This window comes from Strongylocentrotus purpuratus, unplaced genomic scaffold (genome assembly GCF_000002235.5).
Source record: "Strongylocentrotus purpuratus isolate Spur 01 unplaced genomic scaffold, Spur_5.0 spur5_scaffold_1, whole genome shotgun sequence".
Lineage (NCBI taxonomy): Eukaryota > Metazoa > Echinodermata > Echinoidea > Camarodonta > Strongylocentrotidae > Strongylocentrotus > Strongylocentrotus purpuratus.
The window spans coordinates 1,748,558-1,774,769 of record NW_022145594.1 but is presented as its reverse complement, the minus strand read 5'-3'; the positions used below and the strand labels follow the sequence as shown (position 1 = coordinate 1,774,769).

Here is a 26,212-nt window from a genome sequence, read left to right as displayed (position 1 = left end):
TGCAATCGCATGACCACCCATAGGAAAGTGAAAAGTATGCTGCAGACCTGCCGCAGACTAAAAGTCTGCGGCAAAGAGTATGCCGAAGTATGCGGCAGAAAGAAATTTTGCTGCAGACTTGCCGCATACCAGTATGCCACAGGAACAGTCTGCGGCAGATCTGCGGCAGGATGAAATTTTGCTGCAGACTTGCCGCATACTAGTATGCCACAGGAACAGTCTGCGGCAGATCTGCGGCAGATCTGCGGCAGGATGAAACTTTGCTCCAGACTTGCCGCATACTAGTATGCCACAGGAACAGTCTGCGGCAGATCTGCGGCAGGATGAAATTTTGCTGCAGACTTGCCGCATACTAGTATGCCACAGGAACAGTCTGTGGCAGATCTGCGGCAGGATGAAACTTTGCTCCAGACTTGCCGCATACTAGTATGCCACAGGAACAGTCTGCGGCAGATCTGCGGCAGGGCGAAACTTTGCTCCAGACTTGCCGCATACCAGTACGCCACAGGAACAGTCTGCGGCAGGTCTGCCACAGAAAAGTAGGAAATTATACAGTCTGAAGCAAGGCTATAGGCGGCCATTTTGTAGGACATGCAGTACCATGCAGGCTGAGCCCATGATCTTGTAAATTCCTGTGTTAATTAGCACTGTTAATTGTCTTTTTAGCTTCTGTCAAACCAAACAATTCGCTTCAAGTTCAACTGGTACCATAAGAGGAATTTATTACATAAGAGGAGACTGAGAAATTAACGGACTGTTTCAAACTTTTTTGTTGTGCCATATGTGATCTTATCTTCAGCCCCACTAACTCACTTTTTTGTTGTAACTACCCATGACGAAAATCCAATTGAAACCAATTGAACACCAATTGAATTTTCAATTGGTTTCAATTGGTCTCAATAGGTTTTAACAGGTTTCAAGGGACTTTAATAGGACTTCAGATGGTTTCAATTGGTCCAAATTGTCCCTATTGGACCAATTGGGCCCATTGGCCCCATTGGCCTATGCCCCATTAGACTTTAATGGGACCCCAATTGGCCTGAAGTTGGACTTCAATTGGTCCAATTGAAACCAATTGAAAACCTTTTAAAGTCTAATGGGGCAGATTGGTCCAATTGAAATCCCATTAAAGTCTAATAGGGCCAATTGAAACCAATCATCTCATGCATATTCATTATTACTTTACACGTGTGACAGAAAAATACATTTATCATGATTTGTTGAGCAAATTAAGACAATGCACATCATTTTTGTAATTTCTTTTTTCCTTTTGCCATTATTAACCAATAGATTATTTTGTCTGATCATGTTACAATTACATTCACGTTTTAGCCATAGATATATTGATTACTAACCAAGAAACAATATACATATTTAGTATATATATATGTGTACGAGCCTGTGTCACTTTAAATGTTACTCTTGAATACACTTCAAATGATCTATGTGATGAAGTTAATACAATTGAGAATAGAATATACCTAATTGGTAATATCAATATATATTGGTATTACCTAATTGGTAATATCGATATTGCCAATATCGATTATGAAGTATCAATCAGTTTATCACTGGTTCTTCTACATGCATACTTTATTGCCACGTACTGGATATGAAAGAGTATGCGGCAGGTCTGCAGCAGGTCTATATGAGATATGAATATTCATGATGAAGAGTCTGCGGCAGGTCTGCAGCAGACTCTTCATCATACTGAAAGAGTATGCGGCAGGTCTGCAGCAAGTCTGCGGCAGACCTGCCGCAGACTCTTCATCATACTGAAAGAGTATGCGGCAAGTCTGCGGCAAGTCTGCGGCAGACCTGCCGCAGACTCTTCATCATACTGAAAGAGTATGCGGCAAGTCTGCGGCAAGTCTGCGGCAGACCTGCCGCAGACTCTTCATCATACTGAAAGAGTATGCGGCAAGTCTGCGGCAAGTCTGCGGCAGACCTGCCGCAGACTCTTCATCATACTGAAAGAGTATGCGGCAAGTCTGCGGCAGACCTGCTGCAGACTCTTCATCATACTGAAAGAGTATGCGGCAAGTCTGCGGCAAGTCTGCGGCAAAACTAATTTGCATGTGAAAAAGATGACTGTCTGCGGCAGGCTCATTTCTTTCCTATGGGCATAGGCCTTTAAAGTAATATTAAGTTGCTCTGAAGGAAGGAAGAAATATCAGAGAAGTTTGAAGAAATCAGACAAATAATGAGAAAATTATCAATATTTGAAAGTTTTTATCACAATAAAATATTGAATTTTGAATGTGCCAAATCGTTATGTTACTGTGAAGAAGTGGCAGACAACTTTCCCTTTGTAGGAACATACAAACAGATTAGAATATCAAGTATTCCAAATGTATCTCTTAGAATGACTTTCTTCGTTTTGGAGCAAGTACATGTATAACAATAGGCCTTCCATACTATCTGTCTGTCGAAAAAGGCAATTAGGACAAACTGAATAACAGGTGAAATAAAAATTGTTACTTTTTCAGGTACATTTTAACTCAAAACAATCTCTGACATGCCAAAAGAAAAGGTTACCAAAATATGGATACTTTTTTTCATAAAGAAATCTCTGACAAGCATAAACAAAAAAAGGGGGGGGGGTCAATACATATGTTCAGAATGCAAAATTCATAATGGCTAGCGTTTGTCAAGTAAAGGTTCTTTTTTAATACAAATGTACCTGTATGAAGGTTTAGCTATCATTAAGCCCCATCAAGAAAGAATATGATTTTCTTGCTCAAAACAGATGATATAAACCATGCAAGCAGAATATGAATATGGTGAAATCTCCGTGGCATGAAATAATGATTTGCAACAATTATGCTGTTAGCGTTCCGGGCATTTCTTTTTGAGCGTCTACATTTTGCAAAGCATCCTACATTTGTAAATCTCCTCTACTTACCATCTTCACAGAACTCTCCAGTGTAGAATTCAGTGCATTGACATATCCCATTAGCACAGGTACCTCCATTGAAACAGCCACCAGTGCTACAGGTTGTTATGGGCGCTGGAAGGTGATCAAAATATGTCAAAAACATTTTAATTGATTTAAATCACATCCTCATATGATATGAGAAATATTTGGTAGGATAACTGAATAATGATGATGATGATGGTTACAATGTGTGTAGCGCCCACTGTTGTTATTGCGTTGAGTTAATGAAAGAATAAAGCCTCTCCACACCTGGTACAGAATGAGTGAACCCTGTATATTTATGCCTCCATAAAGTAGGTAAACATAGAGAGTTTAGAGTGGACAGGAGAGAAAAGAAACAATGATGAATTGATGATGATGATGATGATGATGATTATCATAATTATCATTATCATTTCTGTTATTATTAGTATTACCATTATTATTAATATACTATAATTATCATTATAATGCTAATTATTATTCTAATCATACAACTACTTCTACTACAACTACTACTACTACTACTACAGTTTCTACTTCTATTTCTACTACTACTGCTACTACTACTACTACTGTTTCTACTTCTATTTCTACTACTATTTCTACCTCTACTTCTTCTACTGCTACTACTTAAATAACAACAACCCATTCAAGAGATGCTCCAACTTTAACCCATCTCTATCTCTCAATTCTTTGCTGTCACTAAAACTAACCTGACATCAGGTTAGGCTTTACCATTAATTATTACACAGCAAACACAAATCACAGTGCAGCTAGGCGAATGATTTACAAGAGGAATTAGGTTAATAGCATTCTATTTACTACTGGAGGTGAATAGCATGGTTATGTCCGGCAATTACACCTAGTTTCCATGGTAACCGGATAATGGAGGCCATCAATGAGAAGCAATATTGCAGTAATTACCATTTAGTTTAATTGCATGCCCTAGCAAGTGACAAAACACCATGAAAACATTGTAAGCTGAAATGTCATTACACCATGGGGAATTGGTCATTTGCATTCATTATTCATTATTCATTTATTTATTTATTTCCTCTCAGAGGGTGGATGGCCCTTTCAGCACAGCTGATTTTCAGAGGGATGCACAAACATAAAAATAACAATAAATATACAGTGAATTATACAATAATATGTAAAACGTTGCAAATGCAAGAAGTAAGGCAATGAATATGTATATGCAGTTACAACAACTAAACTTCTAACAAATTTATGTACAAAACACACAAACAATAAGACAGTTAATTGCAGATATTCAACTAGAACGACAACAAGCATACAAGTAAAACTGTAAAACCGATAAAATAACACAAACAAAACATTAAGGTAAACATAAGCGAAAAACAAGAAGAAAATAACAAAACAAGACAGGAATAAAAGGATGGGTATAATATTTATTATGTTTAAAATTAAAAAAAGAACTAAAAAAAAACAAAAACAATTATAACATAACTAACATAATATTCATTATATTGTAAGTTTAGATTGCTTTAAACATGCCCTCAAAAGTGATTTGTTCAAAGCGGCTTTCCAGTAGATTTAGATTTACTTTCACATTGCTGTTGTTCATTTTTTTTTTGTATTTGTGTGTACTTATAGTTTTTCTTCTCCATGCGCCTCAAACACATTAGTCATGTGGAGTTGGCGCATTGCAAATACTCTATATTATTATTATTATAAAAAGAAATAATCCATTTCTAAATCCTTTAACATTATCCAGTTCCATTAATTAACCCACACAATTGAGTAGAGGAGATCAATAGACAACAAATTCGCATATTTATGCACTCTTAATATCATAATTTCTTGCCAAAATTGTTACAGCATTATCTCAAACAAAATTATCATCCATTTTACTTGCCAAGACATTCATATATTTATCCTTAATCAAAAATATCAACTTTCATGTGATATCATCAATCACAGAATTCCAAAAGTGAATTCAGTTTCTATTTGATTCTTTTTGGTTTGTTTTGTGTTTGTGATGTTTGATTTATTTTGTACTTTCCCATATCGGGCTGTCTGGTATTAGTTATGCGTGCCTTCTTGATCATGATTTTGTTGCCATATGAAAGCACAGGAATTGAGCTTTCCATTTATAGAAATTACATTAGAAATAATTTGAGATTATCGAGATATTAAATTTGTGACATTAAACCACTTCAGTCTTACTTGTGCAGTATAACTCATCCTCTCAGTTGACGCAATCATCATTGTCACCATCGCAAACCCAGTATGGATCATAAACACATTTATATTTAGATGCACATTCAAAGCAGGAGCAGTTTGCTGGGGGGGGGGGGGTTGCTGCATGGAATAATGTTGTTGTTTTTTTAATCACATACAATGCCTTTATACAGTTAATGCCAGAATAATCAAGAGTCACTAGTGCATGCATGCAAAAACATGAAGTACATACATGTCCCAATGAATTACTATTGTTTTGGTAGTCAATATATAATTTTGCTGCATTCTATGTTGCAAACTTGAAACCAGGAGTGTTATGACCGTAAACATAAGAGTGTTGAAACACTCAACAAAATGTTGCCATCTTCAACATAAATGTCGCACCATTTAACAGATGAATATTGCAATATTCAACCTAAGAGTACATCTTGCAGCGTTGAAGAAAAAAAAGAGTTCCAACATTAAAAATTAAGCAAGCTACAATCTTTTACATAATATGAGTGAAGCAACATTCAACCTAAGAATGTTGCCATCTGCTACTGAAAAGTGTTGTAATATTCAACCTAAGTAATGTTGCCATCTTTTACATAAGATTGTTGCAGCATCAAAACAAGAGAGTTGCAACGTTCAAAATAAGTGAGCTGTGACCTTCTACATAGTAGTGTTGCCACATTGAGCAAAAGAGTGATGCAACATTCAAAGTTCATGATACTATTGTGACATTAAACAACTTACTTGTGCAGTATAATTCATCTTCTCCGTTATTACAATCATTGTCTCCATCGCAAACCCAGCTTGGATCATTAACACATTCATATTCAGATGCACATTCAAAGCAGGAGGAGTTATAGTTAGCTGGAGGGGGGGGGGGTTAATAAGATGAAAACAAAAGATCACATAAAACACATTAATACAGTTAATGCCAGTTTAAAGCCCCTCTAAAGTGTTGGGAGCCCCAAAAATTTGATGGCAAATTTTCACTTAAATTGTATCATAATGTGAAAGAGGATGTCATTTAAGACACATTTCTGAGAGGATTTTCAAAACAAATAAATTTGAAGTCAAATATTGATAAAAAAAAATACAACATTTGTTGTACACGGAAAACCTAAATTAAGTATTCTTTAAATATTTATCTGTAAACTTGGGTTTCCTTTTTTCAGGGACACCCTGTACTTCTTGATGAGAAAACTTAAGTTTTTTGTGTCACATGATGTCATGAAAAACCTGGTATTAATACAGTAATAAGTTCCATTTTAGTAGCACTTTTTAATCTAATTTCTTTTTTAAATGTTTGATAATTGTAATAGATAGATATGATTTAACTTGATACCATATTCAGCCCAAGTAATGTTGCCATCTTTAAACATAAGAGTGTTGTAGCATCAAAACAAGAGAGTTGCAACGTTCAAAATAAGTGAGCTGTGACCTTCTACATGATAGTCTTGCCACATTGAGCAAAAGAGTGATGCAACATTCAATGTTCATGATACTATTGTGACATTAAACAACTTACTTGTGCAGTATAATTCATCTTCTCCGTTATTACAATCTTTGTCTCCATCGCAAACCCATTCATCGATAACACAATCATATTCAGATGCACATTCAAAGCAGGAGGAGTTAGCTGGAGGAGGGGGGGGGGTTAAATAACATGAAAACAAAAGATCACATACAACACATTTATACAGTTAATGCCAGTTTAAAGCCCCTCTAAAGTGTTGGGAGCCCCAAAAATTTGATGGCAAAATTTCACTTAAATTATATCATTATGTAAAAGAGGATGTCATTTAAGACACATTTCTGCAAGGATTTTCAAAACAAATAAATTCGAAATCGAATATTGATGAAAAATACAACATATGTTGTACGCGGAAAACCCAAAATAAGTATTCTTTTTATATTTATCTGTAAAATTGGGTTTCTTTTTTTCAGGGACACCCTGTACTACTAAATGAGAACACTACAGTTTTTTGTGTGTCACATGATGTCATGAAAAACCTGGTATTAACACAGTAATAAGATCCATTTTAGTAGCACTATTTTATCAAATTTGTTATTAAATGTTTGATCATTGTAATAGATATGATTTAACATGATACCAAATTACCCAGAAGTTTTACTTTGATTTAGATATTCCCATACATGTATTTTTAACTTTGATATTGTCATTAAGATTGATTATGGATCCAATGTCTGGAATTATCAACAAACAAATGAATAGTATGACGGTGAGACAATTTAAATGACTATAAACACAACGTCTCCTTGAAGTAAAGAAACACAGTCATAGAGTATGTTTCCTACCCTTCCCTCCATTCCTGCCCCTAATGTTATAGGTTTATGTGTAAGATTTATATGATATTTCTCTTAATTCTGATCTTTGAATTTTCTGTTAAAAGATACTATGCAGGTCTGATACTATGTCCCTTTTGCAGCCAACGTCAAATTCTATAGAGCTTTGCATGAATTATGAATATGTCATGTATGTCCTCTCTAATATTCAAATTATGCAAGGAAACCCATTTACTTGCTAGATTTCACTGTCAGACACTATTAAGTGACTGACTGGCTTTTTTTCTTCTTTGGTAATAACATCCATAAAATGAGCCATAAAGGGTACATGAGCATTTGTCTCCATCAATAACCCACTTCTTTTATGGCCAACATTAAACTGATTGAATCTTTGCGCAGCATAAAACGTACGACCATTCGGTACAACGGTCTGAAAATCAGACTTTTACTTACTGGCTCTATAGCTCTTAAGTCGATTTGACAACTAATAGTCGTTATCTTCCCACTTACAGACATTTTCGAGCACCCCCCCCCCCTTTTTTTTAGGGAAGTTCTAAATAAGTATCTTTCAAATGCCGCTGGAATTTAACCTTTCATTTTTGGGGCCTGCAAATGGGACATAGTACCTTTAAAGCATCCATGTTAAACTCTTTGACTAATATATTTTTTCATTCCAATAGAGGCTTTAACACAGGAGCCAATACTTTGTGCCTTCCATGATCCACCCACCATTATTTTTTGTTCTAATGATTTGTCAATCATTTTCGTAATCTGCTTTTCAAATGGAAAATAAATTACACGATAAGTACACTTTAATATGTAGAAGTTTTTACTTCTTTACTTACATGTAATCCTTATTTTCAATAAATATGAATCTTAGGTATAATCAGAGGTGATAGTAAGCACTTACAAAAAAGAGATTTTTTTTTCCGTCAACCACCCACCACTGAGTAAAAAAAAAAATTAACATATGATATGACTAATCCTCTTCAAATTGTCAAACAAACAACACCCTATATGTATCAGCTCTTGAGCTAATACATAATAAACCATCTCAATTCAATTCACTACAAAAATACTTTCAAGAATCATTTTTATATAGAGTATTCTAATGAATTCTCGAGAGCATTTCACAGTTTCAACAGCAATAAATAGCAGAAATTATATTATATAAATAATTGAAAATTTGAATAAAATAATTAGCAATACATAACAGTAATGCATTCTAGTTTTTATTCATCATAACATTTTCCATACCTCGATTCTTCTGAATGTTAATATTTTGTATTGAATGTAGCTATTGTTTAAAGCCCCACTGTACTACTTGTAGCTACTTGCTCCATATATATATATATATATAGAAAACAATGCCTAAGCAGTGCCCGTTGGTCCCCCATGATTCTCTTTTTCTACTGTTAATTGAGAGCCGAGTTGATGAGATAGCCACCTGTCAGTGACCTCGCTGGGTGGTCTAATCCCTCCTGGCCAAACTAGAACAGACAGGCTTATAACAGTTATGATATTGATGTACTCATGTCTTTAGATACAGGACCAAGATACTGTCCTGCAACAGATATATATCTTGAACAAATAAATTTGAATCATTGAATGAATAAATCAATGAATATGAACAAATGAAATAATGAATAATGAATTAATAAATAATTTAATAAAGAAATAATGACATAAAGATGAATAAATGAATAAATAAAAAAATGAATGCAAAAATAATGAATTAAAAATTAAATATTGACAGATAGATGAATAAATGAACAAATAAATGAATAATGAATTAGTAAATAAATGAATAAATATTGACAGAAAGATGAATAAGTAAAAAAACAAAATAAAAAATAAATGAACAAATAAATAAATTGACCACTTAATTAAAAACATGAATAAAGAAATAAGAAAATACATTGAATGATCAACAAATAGATCAACAAATAAAAGACGTTTAACAGAATTGTATAATGTAATTGAATGACCAGAATGAGATATAATAGCGGTATAAGCTCATGATAATCATTCTAATTCATCATTCCTACCTTTCATTTCATTTCGTTTATTTCCATTTCCAACAAAATAAATAAAGTACATGGGATTGCATTGTACATAGTAAAACAATGAAGAAATATTGACATAAAGATGAATAAATGAATAAATAAATAAATAAATGAATGAATAAATGAATACCTTCACATGTAGGTCCTTCCCACATCGCTGCACAATCACAGGTCACAGAGCCCTCAGAAGGGATACAGGTCCCACCATTTTGACAGGGGCTAGAATCACATGTCGTTGGAACTGGATTACATAACAAAACAAACAGCCAAGTTAAAATGTGTACGAGAGTCGGTAGCGATTTTGAAAGGGGGTGTGCAGGGACTCGATCTCTCAAACAAATTCTTTAATCCCCCCCCCCCATCCATCTGGAGAGTGGGTAGTTTCTTTGCAAGCCACATTACAACTTCTTTCATTCAATGTTACATTTAATGTGATACATTTGTTGTGCAAGGCCATCTTTTTTTCCATTCTCACTTGCCATTCACTTCCATCTTTTTTGGTACACTTTAAAACAAGAAATTTGTGATTGAATCACTGAAGTGACTTACGCTGACAGATATCTCCTCTCCAAGCTGAACCACACACACATGAAGAAGGATCATCTACTGTTGCTCCATTCATACATGTTCCCCCATTTCTACATGGATTTTTATTATCACAGTTTGGGGTTCCTAGGAATAAAAGCACAGTAAAAGTTAGATTAGTTGGATGAATTGGATTTTTTTTTTTTTTTTTTGTGGTCATAGGATGAGTTCGTACATATTTATACTTAAATGCGCTAACGGTATGTATGACTTTTTAAATCACAAAATGGATTTTCTAAAATCATGTGTGCAATGCATTCTTTCTTTCAATACAAACAGAGACCCTCTAAGTCTAAATCGAATACCCGGTAGTGAAATTACAAGATGAAGTTCCTGAAAACACATTTGACATTGAATGGACAATGTTTACATGGACCATAGGGATTTTGGGTCAAGTAGCATCTGTTTTACCATCATCATCCCCCTCCTTTCCCTAACTATACTGTCTCCAGGACAATTTGCCCCCTCCATGAGGAACAACCACATGATGATAGCAAGGGTCAACGTTTGGTGTTAGAATGGACTTATAGTGTTAATCATTAGGGTCAATCACCAGCTGAGATGAGAGGGTCAAGTTTTCAAGAGCAGCAATTATTTCATTGTCACTTTCATAATAAGCTTCTCTGTTCCCGCTTCCTGTACAATACCTCTCTCTTCTTCTTTGAAGAAAGGAAAAATCTCCCCCTTCCTCCAAGTATCTACCTTAAATCTTCCTTTCCCCTTTCTCTCTTTCTTTTTTTCCTGCCATTCAATCAGGGGCACAATGCCCCCATAGCCCCCCCCCCCCCCCACGCCCCAGCCACGCTACTGATTGTTACTGGTACTTACTTTCGCAGAATGCTCCTTCGGTGAAGGGTGTACAATCACAATATACATTGCCATCTAAGTCATCCACGCATACCCCATTTTGGCATGGGTCTAGATCGCATGAGGTGTAGTTTAGCAGAACTGCAATAAAATGTTTCAAAGTTTAAGCCATTAATCAAAGGAAGTGGTGAGAGCCAGAAGGGTGTTAATATCATATCAGAGAGTAACCTTCGGCAGGGCTTTATTTTGAGTTCTGTTGAATTTGCTTGGATCATTCAGTGCGTGGAATAAGAAAAGCCATACATGCAAAAAGAATTATGGTTGAAAATTAATCGACACTCTCTACAGACTATTTGGTTTTGCAGTTAGGGTTAATTGAAAAGATCTTAATATGAACAAAGAATCAATAAGAGAACTATACTGGTGGAGATGGGAATAGTTATTCAGCTAAATGAAATGAGGCGCCTTCTTTTGAAGGTTTGCCATTCTAAAGGTTTGATGATCTGAAGGTTGAAAACTTCAACAACAAAAAAGGGCTCTTATTTCCGAAGGTTTTTAATTCTGAAAGTGAAATATGATTCTATGTCATATTGTGTATTGCCTTTAAAGGTACTATGTCCCTTTTGTAGCCAACCTCAAATGCTGTAGAACTTTGCAGGAATTATGAATATGTCATGTATGTCTTATCTGTGAAATTTAAACGTTTGCAGCGTCCTCATATTCAAATTATGCAAGGAAACCTGTTTACTTGCTAGACTTCACTGTCAGACACTATTGAGTGACTGAATGGCTTTTTTTTCTTCTTTGGTAATAACATACATGAAAAGAGTTGTAAAGGGTACATGAGCATTTGTCTACATCAATAACACACTTCTTGTGATGGCCAAGATTAAACTGATTGAATCTTTGCGCAGCATAAAACGTATGACCATTCAGTACAATTGTCTGAAAATCAAGACTATTACTTTTGGGCTCTATAGCCCTAAAGTCGATTTGACAACTAATAGTCATTATTTTCCCACTTGAAGACATTTTGAAGCCCCACCTTTTTTAGGGAAGTTCTAAAGTAGTATTATCTTTCAAATGCAGTTGGAATTTAACTTTTTCATTTTTTTGGCCTGCAAATGGGACATAGTACCTTTAAGGGTATCTCACCATTTTATAATATGATTTTATTGACATCTTTTGCTCAGGTACTCATTCACATTAATTTAAAAATGGAAAGTGAATTAGATTAAATTATTTTGATTTTAAAAAAAGTGAAAACTAGAGGTTTTATACTTTCCATGGTGGTTAAGTATCTATATTAAAAGGCTTGATAACAACACCTGATAGCCCTAGAGAAAAGGGTGTTCATCAGAGGAACATTGCTCACATGGTGTTACAAGGAATTAAGGAAAAGCATATATAGGAAATAGCTACCATATGGTGTTACCAAACACTTTCAATAGTGAGATTCACACGACAGTCAACTTACTTGTGATTAGGTTAATTGTGGTTTCAAACTTTGAAGTTATCGTGTAGTTAGGGATGGTGCAGGGGCACTCATGGTTACAAAACTTTAGGTTAACTCAATGGTTTGTGGGCAATGGTTTTGTAACTTAAGTTACAAACCACTATAAAAGGTAAGGATAAAAAGTATAATGTGTGGGGGGGGGGGGGCTGAAGGCCTGTGCGGTAAAATTTACTTTGAGATTACACCAGCATGTATTTAAAATGAATGGATTCCTGGCCTGTAGTTAACTTTGAAGTTTGAACAGTCTTTTTTCAGTCTTGTATGAACCCTCGTCATAATTCTTAGTGGATCATTGTTTATAACTTTGAAATTTCACAGTGAACATAGCTAGTAATGCTGTGAAGACCTTAAAACTTACATTCACAGAAGATTCCCTTGTGAGCTGGTCGGCAGGTACATGTATATTCCATACCACTAGGCACACATGTAGCACCATTCACACATTCATTGAATACACAAGAGGTTGGAGCTATGGTACCCCAGTCAAAATGGAGAAATCAGTATGGAGGAGTTGGCAAAGGTCAAAGGTGAAAGGTCATGGGTTGTTGGGTGATATGCAGATGAGAGGCACGCAGAAACAAGGATCACGCATGTGAAAAAGAGAGAGTGTGAGAGAAAAGATAATATTAATAGGTTTCACACAATGTCATAAGAAGTGTTAGTTCTTGCTACCACAGATCAGTGAAATCACAACCTATTTCTAATTATCATTTAGATGTAGAGGTGTTGTGGTCGAGTGGATACGTCACCGGACAGTCGATCACACTGTCCGTGGTTCGAGCCCCGCCGCGGCACTAATGCCCTTTGGCAAGACATTGATCTACATTTGCCACTCTCTACCCAGGTGATATAATGGGTACCTGGCAGGAATTAATCTCTTGAAATGCTAAAGCGCCGTAATGGCAGCCTTGCTTAAGCCAGGGTAATAATCGGGAGTGTCAAGTCTGAGCGCTATACAAGAACCCAATATTATTATTATTATTACATATAACTAGTAGGCTAATAGGAATTTGAACATCCATCAATGATGTAGGACCTAAAGAAGGGTATAAAAAATGTAATGTGCTTCAGTTAGAAACATGATAAGAAGAATATTGGATATTTTTAAAGTGCACATATCAATAATGCAAGGTGCTCAAGGCACTCTCTCAAGGCGCTCTGCTAGGCTAACGATTTTGGTGCTCACAGCATTCAAGGAAATCTTTCCTACCGTTACCCGTTTAACAACTGGGTGGAGGGATATTTAGAAAGCAATTGGAGAAACACAGAAATGAAGCGATACAAAAAAACTAAATTTATCAAACTGACTGACAATTAACTACAACAGGGTGTTGCATATTTAGATTTACTGATATATTAATACATTACTTGCAGGCACAAAATAATATTGAAATGTATATGTAGGAGAATGGGAAGGGAGTTTCCCTATTCTACCAACATTTTACAATGTACAACTGACAATTGATTAAAAGAAGAGCAGATAATCTGTTTCATATAAACCCCTCATCTGCATGCTAAGAGCCTGAATTCTACAAATGGTACCAGTATACAAACATGTAATCGAGTCAATGCTCTACTGGCTCTCAGCAGACACAAATTACAGTGACGGATCCAGGTTTCTCGGGTAGACAAATAATTACATGTAAAACCAAGGGGTCATTTATTGGTGATTATTGACATTATCTTATACTTTGAGTCATTTCTTGCCAGTTGCCACAATTCCTAAATACTCTTATGTATTTTTACCTCTTGGTAGTGGAGACATTCTTCCCTACAATTAATGCATGTGGAGAATTAATTTGATTTATTGATTTGATTATTGATTTCTGTATCAAATTTTAAACATAATATAATGTAATATAGTGATATAATTTATGTTTCTAAGTACAATACATGCATGATACTCATACTGTATAGAACATAGACAATACATAGGAGCACATTAATCATTTTTTACATCTTGAATTGCTTGCAGCCCTCGATTAAACTAAACTAGTATTAATTAAACTAAACTAAACTAACAGCCTACAGTATATACATGTATGAAGAGAGGGAATGACTTGCAATAGAGAGAGAAAAGATAAAAGAGAGAGGGAGGACTGTAGAATTGCAAAATACCAGACACCTGTTGACATAGAAGACATGACGCCAGGTCATGGACAATAGTGGTTGAATGAATAACATACATAACATGAAGATAAAAGCACAAATCATTAAAAGGGTTAGGAGTATATTCTTTTCTATTTTGAGTATTTGCAAAGTGGGGCACAAAAACAATATGTAGGGGCACATTTTCCTTCCATACTTGATTTTGAGTAAAGATATGGTTTGGATGAGGGGTACATGTCCCCCATGTAGACCCTCTCCCTAACCCAAGACCTGTATCTGCCACCCGGCCAATTAATGTGAAATAGAGTTCCATTAGCTCTCAAGGATCATGTATGAGAGCAAAGCATGCTCTCTTGAACCATTGGTGAGTGATTCTCATTCCCTTTTAATGGGTTAAATGACTCTCATTATAGAACACATATAAAAATCATTAGCCATTATATCAAGGGCAGGGAATATGCCGAGTTTGGGGGATTTTTTAGAAGCACTTGAGGAGTCAAGTAACATAGGAATATTCAGTAACATTTGAAACTTTAAAGGGTAATAGATTTCATAAAGATTTTGTGCACTAACAATCATCAAAGAAGTGCTCAAGTGCAGGTTTTTGAAAAGTAAAGTGTGCATGTTTGATCAAATATTGGAAAAAGCAAAATGCCTTTGCACACTCGACCCAGGTATATAGAGTATTGAAGCATTAACATCATATATTTGTTCATCGTCCAGGTTACGGTTCTACAGAGTATGATCATCACAAAAGCATTCAAGCCATGAGCTGGAGCAGGGCAAATCACAACACCATTGTTTAGCACCAGCAACCTTGACAATTTGGCCAGGATGACATCACACTTCGCTATTCTAGTACATTGCTGCCTGGTAAGGGCATTACCTGTAGTTCCTTAAAGGTATAAAGACCAGTTTTTGAAACGCCCCCCTCTCAAAAAATTAAATGGAAGCTCTTATTACCAATCATGTGAAAGATGTTTTGACTAATATGTGATGATACAAATTTTGCCAAGAAACCGTCTACTAATTAATATATTTGGTAAATCATTATATCTTTCCAGACTGGATAGATATAGGTTAGTCCCATATACACACCTTTGTGTGTACAGTGCTTGTAACTTTACCAAGACTGGGCCAGATTCCAGAACCTTGCAGTACACACCAATACTTATATGCGAGATGATCAACCTTTTCTGATCGGTTCCACAAGGTTTCTTTCACAATTCAATTGCATGACCAGAACTAGTCTATACCTTTAATATGCTAGAGCGCTGTCACAGGAGACGTGCTTAATGGGGGATAATGGGACCGGAGGAGTGTCAGGTGTAATAAAAGCTCGGCGAAATGTAGCGGCGCAATAACACACATCTGAAAAGCAAAATGCATAATACTAAGTAATGTTTGTCAATTAACATTTGAAAAAAACGAAATAGCGCCTTTTACGTTGTATTTCAGCCAATGCCGATGTTGGATTTTTTGTCGGTTTTGTTGTGTTGGTTATATTACGCACAACCAGCCGGCCCATGTTTTGTTATTATTAATTAATTAATTAATTAAGGGTCAAGATATTTTTTTAAAAGTAGAGCTGAATTGGTATGATTATTGGCTAAATTTTACAAATTTTGGGGTCTAAAATTACCTTCATAGCAATTTTAGGTCCCAAAAGGGCACTAGAAATGTCATAGATCATAAGAGCAATAAGCATGCACTTTGAAGGCATTTGCGGTCTGAAAACAGAACTCAACTATTCCTTTAATTTATTTACCAGCTCGTAACAATGAGGTTCTAACTTACTGTGATAAAATCATGATTTTCAACAATTATGTACTTTGCGTTACGGATGCGTTTTTTCGTGCCACTACATTTTGATAAGCTGCGTCACATACATGTACACCAGCATTGTAACGAGAGCCCATTATTATTAAAAAAATAGAATTATCAAACATCAATGGTTTCTTAAAGGTAATACAAAGCTTTGGTATGAGGTCATGAATTTGGTTCAAATGAACATATTGGAAGCATGTGATTTTACAATATTCAATGATCAATGTCGGGTTGAAAAGTGATGAAATTGTAAATAATAAACTCTTTATGTTGTATACATGTAGCTCCCTCAGTCTCACGACTGATATTACTTTAGCTTTAAAACAATGTTTCCTGACTACAATCGTCCAATTTGCTATTCCCTTTGGAAATTATAAATCAATTTTTCAATTCGTTTTTTTATCCATTTAAAATAAAAAATCAATATACAAATCATGCATGTATGAAAATTATACAGTTTAAATGGTCAGGGTACCCCTAAAAGCCAAGGCTTGATGAATGGGGTACCCAAAACATAAAGAAATATACATACAATAAACATGAGATACAAAACAAACTTAATTTTAAAAAAAAACAAAAGAAAAACATTAAACACTAAACATACAGGCAAAGGGAAATAGGAAAAGGTGAAGTAAGAAAACGTAGGGAGGAGAAATGAAATTACATGTTTATTTGACATAGGTAATTATTATTGAACGTTTGAGTTTGGTTTTAAAGGAAGTAACATTACTGCTGGAAGTTACATCAGAAGAGAGGGAATTCCATATTCGAGGACCAACAGATTTAAATGCATTAAGAGTTGACTGATTCAGTGCTAATGGATAATGGAATTTAGAGTGGGAACGGGTATTATATTGATGGTAATCTTTATTATACTGAAATAGTGAAAGAATGATAAAAAAACAAAAAATTACATAAGGGAAGGTGATAGAAGGAAGAAACAAATAATAACATAAGAAAACACAGAAAGAGAAAAGGTCCTCAATCACAACTGCATACCGGTATTCTAAGATTTTCATGGTCGCAGCTACCATGGAATGGCCTTATAGGCGCTATTTGAAATATTTGAAAATTTTATTATTCAATTTCTCGAAAGCAGACATGTTTTTGGGGCTAAATTTTCTAGAGCTTATTACATCCACAGGGGCATCCAAATATATCTCAATTTTTAAGAATTACTATCCATCCCATTTTCAAAATTTCCCCAAAATTTGCATTACTGGTACTTTTAATGGTTTTTCTAATACAGTAGGGTAAATGGCAGTACAAAAAACAGATGGATTTGCCAACACAAATTTGGCTGTGTAAATGGGCGTTTTGTGACTCATTAGAGTAATTTGCATAGCTTGGCCTTGGTATAGTAACCTGTAGGCGCATTTATACTGTCAAATACCTCATTTTGAAAAGTTGCGATGTTTCGCGCACCCGTTTACACGTGTGCGGAAACATCACCGACTGAAAAGCTCAGTGATGTTTTGGCGTGTTTTAGTTGGTAATGCGCATGCGCGGCACTCCGATGCAAAAACTTTCCTCTTTCCTTATGTTATTCTTTGTTTTTCCTTCCATCACCTTCTCTTTCTGTGTTTTCTTATGTTATTATTTGTTTCTTCCTTCTATCACCTTCCCTTATGTAATTTTTTGTTTTTTTATCATTCTTTCACTTCCTCTTTCTGTCTTTCCTTATGTTTTTCTATGTTTCTCCCTTCTATCACCTTCTCTTTCTGTGTTTTCTTATGTTATTATTTGTTTCTTCCTTCCCTTATGTTATTCTTTGTATATATCGTTCTATCATTTTCTTCAAGGACGACAGCAAGCTCCGCTCCTAAAGTCACGTAACCTAACATCGCGATGTTACAACTGCGAGCGTTCATACTTGCCAAACACGCCAAAACACGCCAAAAGATCACACTTCATTTTGGAATGTTTCGGGCTTGGCATGTCTGCCGGTAAAGCGTAGTTGCCCTTGGTAACATCGCGGTCAGGCTCAGGTTTGGCATTTTTTGGCGTGTTTGGAACACAGTGTAAATGCCCCTTGTAACAAGGATAAGTGGAGTACTTTTGTCTATAGGCAATTAATTACCTGATTGTTTTATTATTAAACAGCAATATACATTGTAGGCTTTCTAAATGTGGGTGCAGCTTTTACACTAAACTCTTGAGACAAAAGTACCTTTAAATAATCTTAATACATTATATCAGCACTTCCAAAATTCTTCTTAATTTGTTGAATGACTAAAGGACAGTGCTATATAAATCCCACTTTTTGTTCAGTCAGCTCGTGCAAAGCAAGAATTCCTTTATATGATATCATGTTACATGTAGAAACGTGTTATTAATGTCTTCATTCTGTGAAAGCTTAACAATGAAACTTTCCTGGATCTAACTTCAACCAATGGTATTAGATATTCACAACTTTTAATGAATCACACTTAAAGGGGAAAATACTGGTTGACGCCATCTACGTCTACTTTTGGACAACTGCACGTAAATGAATGGACTTGATTAACTGGGTCAGTGCGCTAGCGTTCGCGAAACAGACCAAAGTTCTCCTCACCCTTCGATTTCATGTACGTTGCACGTGTCCGTAGTGGTATTATACCCGATTGGCCCCTATAGTCAGGCCACGGGAAAGACTCATAGTCTCATCATGCTACAGCCCTTTAACTAGCAATGATACTGCCAATGCACAATATAATAACAAAGTACCATCAAAACCATAATTCATCGAACCGGTGGTAATTACTTAGTTTTTACAAATTTGGCAATAAAACCACATTTCATTTCAAAATCTACCCCCAAACATAAGAGGAAATATTGTCACCAAAGCAGACGATGTTTACAGTTAATGTTTGCATAACCTGATACAAATTGAATAAGGTCATGCATCTATGTGGTTTGAATAGTTTTGCCTCATGGACGTAATACAATCATCAATTCAATTCAGTTCTTCTCGTATGCTTTTGGTCCTGGTAGATTCCAAGTCAATGGGTTTCAACAAAAGTTTCAAAATTTGCAAGGTCATTTCCACTTATATGACGCAGTATCGAAGCGTACGCGGTACATACCACATCTAGATGTTATGTATTCAATGGACCATTTTCCTAATGCATTGCTTGTTGTCAAACAAATAATAAGGAGAAAAACAAACTCTGACATGACCCTGTTATGATTCACTTATGGTCTGATTTTTCATTTCATTTTTCAAGTATAAATGCGTTTACATTGTGAGTGGGCGAGGGCTTAGTGGTACAGTAAAAGTAGTGGTCTCATAACTGGGATGTAAGAACCAAGTCTTGTCTACAATGAATACACCCTAAAGCCACCATCAGTCCCCTGGTTGCTTACAGGTACTTACAAGCAAACACATACCTTCTTGGCAGTGAGGCAGAACAAACAAACATTAAACCCTGTAAGGATAACCCATTAAAAGCTGATAATAGCATACCTGTAGCTTCATATTTCCAAAGGGATCACAGACTACATGTTCTGCATGGGTTTGGACTGACTCTGTGAAAGTATCTGAGTTCATGCCCCTAATTCTGGCTAAATGGACAACAATTTAGTGTTGTATGAATATCTTGTAAAATGACAAAATGCAATCACAAGCATGGAATAGTCACAACTTAACCCTTAGGCCTAAGGCCATTAAAAAAATATATACATGTTTAGCGTCCCCGCCCGCTTCTTTTTGGGGGCCGCCTCCTATTTTTTTTATTTTTTTTATTTTTTTATTTTTTTATTTTTTTATTTTTTAAATTAAAAAAAAAAAAAAAAAAAAAAAAAAAATTGAATTTTTTTTTTTTTAATTGATTTTTTTTTTTTTTAAATTGAAATTTTTTTTTTAAAGAAAAAAAACATGAAAACACTGCTAAAATGGATCTATTTCAGATTGAAATAAAAAAAAAAAAAAAAATGTCGGCTGCCATCTTGAAAAATAGGGAAAATGTACCGAGAGGCCATTTTGAAAGAAAAAAAAAGGGCCTCCTCCTTCCTATTTTTCGAAAAAACAGGATGCTAAACATGTTTTTTTTTTATTTGGCCTAAACAAAGAAGATTTTGTATTGCCCTTTAGGTGCCAGAACCTCGGGCGGTCTGTCAGATTTTTTTTTTTTTTTTTTTCCCCTCGACACAGCAACTGCCGCACAAAAAAAAAAAACAGGGAATGTTGGTGAATTCTAGCTGGTGCAGTGCAGGGATCCATCGTTCTTGTTTACACTAGCACAGATTTTGAAACTAGAGCAGAAGGCGAGTGAGAATCCGGGGAAAATTTGATGATTTTATGCATTTATATCTCATTTAAAACAATCATAAAATACTAAAATTATTCATTACCGGTAAACATTTTTTTCCGAAAAAAAAAACGGTCACAAAAAAAACAGAACATAGATTTTAAGATTTGTGGGTTGGTCTTTATTGTACGCCTTACTGTACTGGGGAGGGACTTGGGACATTTTTTGACATTACAATGTGTCTTACGCACATTTTGATACCAAATCTGTCAAAATCATATAAACCTGTAATGTGTTACATAACAATTAGTATGCGCATGTCATCAAAAAGTGCTATACAGTATACCTATAATTGCATATCATGTACAAGCAGAAATGTGAAAACAGGTTTAGATGTGTTTCTTCAATAGTGGGAGTTATGATTTGATATCAAATTGCTTTGATATGTTTCTCTAAGTAATTTACTGTATTTCAAAACAAGAGAATACATAGAAATTAAGAGTGTATCAGCTTTTACTCGTCTGTACCATTCATAGTGGCCGTCTCATCGGATGCGTCCGGATGCATTTGATGAAAATCAGGCCACTATGAAATTGAAAGGGGTATTAGTTTGATTGATAACAAGGAAAGTGGCTGCTTATTATGGTGCTTTTCAATGGGCCATTTTGGTAATGTAACCAAATCTTTTCATTCATTTGTTACGAATAATTGCATAATAGTCAGAAAGTAAATGTCCTCTATCCTCCCCCCCCCCCCCCTCCCCCACACCAACCCCCTTCAAATTATGCCTTGCATCAAAAAGTTGAAAAAATATTATACCGCTTACCGGTACTAAATCAAGAACAACTACCGGTGTTATCCCTATGTTTTAGATAATGCAATTATGCTAAATTGCAAACAAAATTGCTGTTATCAATGTCACTATTTTGTATGTACAAAAAGAGACATGTACTGCATGTCTTAGGTACAAAACTCATCAATTAAACGTCTACAAAACATAGGATTTTAAACATCAAACTGGAGTCTATTGGTTTCAGGAAAATATTGGAATGTCAAAGTTATGGTCATTTGATCAACTGCGGGTGAAGTAGTACTTACATCCACAGTTAGGTCCAGTGTAGCTTGTAGTACAATCACATTTCCCGTTTGCATCGCATGTTCCTTCATTCTCGCAATCCGAGTTGTTCACACAGTCCATGCCTGAAATAAATTTTTATTCAATTTTTATTTCATTTAATTCAATTTTTATGTTCACTATTAATAATAACAATACAAATACATACACATAAGGTAAATACAAACAGTTCAATATATACATTATAAAAGAACACATGAGCATAACGTATGGTGTATGTAAACTGTCATATGCTAATTTTTGGTAGGGGGTCATTTTTCCCATAGTCATTAATTCATTATCAATATCAGCAAAGGAAACTTGACGGGCATTGACTCTCTATGCATTGGCATTGACTCTCTATGCTTTGCTGGAGTGGGCCTATCCAATGTAAAAATGTGCCCTCATGCTAGGAAAAGTGGTCACATTGCCCCTATTTCGGTCACCTTATTCAATTTAAGTCTTTCATAATATTTCTTATCTCCCAAAGTTGAAGGACTTTTAAAATATTATAATATGTTACAAAATGGTAATTTCAATCAATTATAAACTATAATGCATCATCTAAAAGTGATGGGTAAACTCTATAGGATATTCTAATAGGCAATGTCATCTTACTTTTTAGTTTTAATTATTCCCCAAAGTTTAGGGACTTTTGAACTTTTGAATGTTGAAAACAAATATATAATGCATTGTTATGATTCTAATCAATATAATAAGGGGGTCGCATGTTCCATGACCCCCCCCCCCCCCCCCCCCCCCCCCCCTCCCCCCACCACCAAAAAAGGATTGTCATGATTCTAATCAATACAGTAAGGGGGATCGCATGTTCACATGTTCCCCTGACCCCCCCCCCCCCCTCCCCCTTATCAACACCCTTGATAATACTCACCATTTATGCTGATGAACATCAAAGAAACTGTCACAGACACCAGGAATATCCTCAGAGTACGGGAAGGCGTCATGTCTACTTTCCAAAGACACCTTTCACAGACTCAACTAAACAGTACAGTGGTACTGGTTCACTGCACTGGGTACAAAACTATAAATCCTTCCTATTCGATCTCTATCACTCTTTCCATGCAATCACACACGTATTCTGCCCCAACTTCCCAGTCTTCAGCTGTAAACAATTGTGCAAAACTATGTAAATGTCCTCCAAAATACTTCTTAAAAGTATGAATCGAGTGTGACTTCTACTTATAATATTATTAACGTTAATAATAGAGAAGTACCAATGCGATTCTCCCCACACACAATAGTTAAAGCATTGAAATGTTAGTGGTATCGGCTCGGGTAATAATGGGCGTTCCACGGATCCACTGCCGAATAGTTTCACAACTTGACCGATCAATGCCTGGGTGTGATATGTGATCTCCTCCCCTGGCCCCTGTCAATACTGTATCCACTCTAGCTCCTCAAACAAAAAAAAGGTGATCTATTTATCATTAAAATGACGGTTGCAAGCTCATCCCTGACATTTTAGAACTGTGAATCCGTTTTCTGCTTTGAGACGCTTGTAATTAGCACGGTGAAAGTTTGTAAAGTCTAGTCCGGTGCGCGTGCGAGCTGAAATGAAGCGCTACTGTATACGTGTATACAGAAATAATTAAGTTTGTATGACACCGGTACAGTTAGCGGAGCTGGCGGTGGTACGGATTACCACAGGAGTGGACGGGGTGGTACAAGGGCGTGGCTACTGGTGCGTATCCCTCCTTAGCTTTCACCCTAGCTAAACAAAAGGGTTCCCTGAATATTGAATACATTAAATGCACTCTCTCAATAAATATTACAGCTCTGACGTAGGCTCGGTGAATCATTGACGGGAGTTTTTATTTATTTGTGCCTTTTTATGATGGCTGATTAAAAATAGATCAAATATCAGGGGCAAACAAAATAGGCATATCAAAAGGCGATACATTTTTTCCGCCTGACCCCTCTCTGTCTCTGTCTGTCTCTGTCTGTCTCTCTCTCTCTCTCTCCCTCTCTCCCTATCTCTCTCTCAGTCTCTCTCTCTCTCCCTATCTCTCCATATCTCTCTCTCTCTCTCTCTCCCTATATCTCTCCCCTTCTCTTGCTTATAATATTAATCTTGAGTGGATACACTTCCTAACAATAATTAATTGGCCTTTGAAACACTAGGTATACCGTCTCTCAATAAAGCACGCAGGACCGATCTTCTTTCTTGCTTTTCCCGTCGTCTTCTCCCCTCAACCATGGACTTATTCGGTCGACTCTCGACATCGCGATCTTCTTCCTGAGTTTCGAGGGTAGTATAGACGATGACCCGCCAGCTGCCACGGAACTCCGATACACATCACGTTCCAATGTGTAGAACGACGAGATACCTCCACTCCGTGAACCTTCCAATGTCCGACATTTAACTCAGATTTGAAATAAACGTTGATGAATTCGAAATTAATAACAAACCATATTCATCATCTTCAGTTAACTTTAATTTATTAATTAAAAAAATAAGGGGTTTCAATGTTTGTACAGCTAGCTGGAAAACACAAAGCATGTATTTTTATTTGAAATCGAATTTAATGTTTAATTCTCAATGTTATCGTTTATTTTTATTTGGTATTTGCATTTATTTCATGATTTTTTTTGTTGGTACATGTATAAAACTGGAGGAAAGTTTTAACTGCCGTTTTACCAAACATCAGGAAGCTATACACATTGATGCACTCTCTCAAAACACATCCGATTTTTGGTTCTGTGTGTCTGTTTTCTTGCATATAATTATATACAGCCAGAGGTCGGATATGTTTTCGATTTTCGATATTGTTCCTATCAAACTCCGGATGAATGTATAACTCATAAATTAAATATTTATCGATATTTCAATAATTGTATTTCCTATCTTGCAAGATATTTGTGTTTCAAGTAATTATCTCACCACTGGTTACAATTATGTAGTTATTGTATATTTCAATGTTTGTCCAAACAGGGAGGTGTTTTAGACGTGTCTTTTCTCTCTGTTCTTCTATTTCAAGCTTTATTTCGTCTGTCCCATTCATTTCCCTGTCTCTTTCCATTTCCGTGATGATTTAACCATTGTGCAATGTTATTCATAACTGCATTTTGTTATTTTTAATGTCTGGTCTTTTTATTATTCAATTAAAAAAAATATTTAAAAAAAATCAAATTTCTCTTTAAAACTTTAGTTTCAATCTATTCGAGCCGGTAACAAAGTTACATTATGTGTTCACAATCGATTAATTCGAGAAGTTTTATCATGATCTAATGAAGTCAAAATACGATCAAAAAGACTTTCATTAAAAAAAATGTATAAGAAACATTTGGCAATTTCATAGCCCTTCCCATCGGCTACTGAACGAACATTACAAAGACACATTACATAACTTCCTATGACTTTTCTTTGATAAACAAAAGGGTTTTGGCTGCCTTCGAGAAAAGTTTTCAAAAGTCTTTAATGATCGTGTTAATTGAAGTATTGTTTTATTCCCACTCTGGCGGAGAGAGTAGAAAGAGTTCATTATTCCTTTTGCCCAAATATCACCTCCCAGTTTCTTCCCTCATATCTGAGATAGGGTCTGTTTCTTTAAAGCAGATAATTAATTTTAACAAAATGTGATCCCTTATCCTTCACACATTATGTAGTATGTTTTCTTCTACATTCCTTTTCAATTTCCTCTGAAACATTTTGAGACAGATCCATATACAATACAAATAACGTTCTCATTCCTCATAAACAACGAGCAAATCCGTCCTAATTGAATAATCAAATTGCTTTCTCTGTTTACTTTGTCTGATTGATTGGTTGGTTGACTGATTGACTAATTGATAAATTGATTGATTGATGTATTGATTAATTGACTGAATTATTTATCAGTTGCATTGTCCAGTTTGAGAACATTACGAGAGAGAGAGAGAGAGAGAGAGAGAGCGAGAGGAATATTGTAGAACTGGATCATTGGCTGGACATCCCACATAATATGTGCATGGGTTATCCATTAAATAATATACTTTTTTTGTTTACTATATTGAAAGAAGTTTTATAAGTTTAGAATTCGAAACATTATCACGCCCCGTTTCAAATAAGATGCTTATACTTTGGCCCCATAATTGACATTGACAATATTTCGTTGGACGTCTGAGACGAAATTATTTAGATTGAGATTGAGATTGAGATTGAGAAGGTTTTATTGATTGCACTTCGCAGCCAGATGGCTGAATTATGAACAATTTACATTGGCAATAAATTATAATACATACAAATGTGGTTTGACATTGTCACAAAGTATAACATACAGTATATAACAAAATCCATAATAAAGTTCATAACTAATATGACTATAAGGCAATAACAGGCAAATTAAGTCACGTTTAAAATATATTTTGTGAGGTAACACAAGAGTGGGTCAAAGGATGAGCAAGCAGGCCCTTTGCTCTTCAATACACGCTCTCATTCCTATACACGCTCCTATTCTCACTCCTGTACCATGGAATACACACCACCATTCATACTCCCATACACTAGCTAACGGTCTGCTCGCTCATCCTTGGACTTCT

At 35.5% G+C, this 26,212-nt stretch overlaps 1 protein-coding gene across 1 annotated transcript in view; it reads right to left on the bottom strand.

Moving 5' to 3' along the window:
* The window catches only part of LOC589823 (fibropellin-1), a 45,529-nt gene extending 21,945 nt beyond the window's left edge, over window positions 1-23,584 (bottom strand). Inside the window, exons 1-9 of the mRNA XM_030977577.1 lie at window positions 22,566-23,584; window positions 21,658-21,759; window positions 12,753-12,863; window positions 10,900-11,019; window positions 10,036-10,158; window positions 9,617-9,727; window positions 6,642-6,752; window positions 5,861-5,980; window positions 2,906-3,010 (exon numbers count right to left, since the gene is read on the bottom strand). Of these exons, the coding sequence (XP_030833437.1) occupies window positions 2,906-3,010; window positions 5,861-5,980; window positions 6,642-6,752; window positions 9,617-9,727; window positions 10,036-10,158; window positions 10,900-11,019; window positions 12,753-12,863; window positions 21,658-21,759; window positions 22,566-22,638 (976 nt within the window). The 5' untranslated portion in view covers window positions 22,639-23,584. The remainder of the gene's footprint in view (window positions 1-2,905; window positions 3,011-5,860; window positions 5,981-6,641; window positions 6,753-9,616; window positions 9,728-10,035; window positions 10,159-10,899; window positions 11,020-12,752; window positions 12,864-21,657; window positions 21,760-22,565) is intronic.
* Window positions 23,585-26,212: the final 2,628 nt, after the last annotated feature.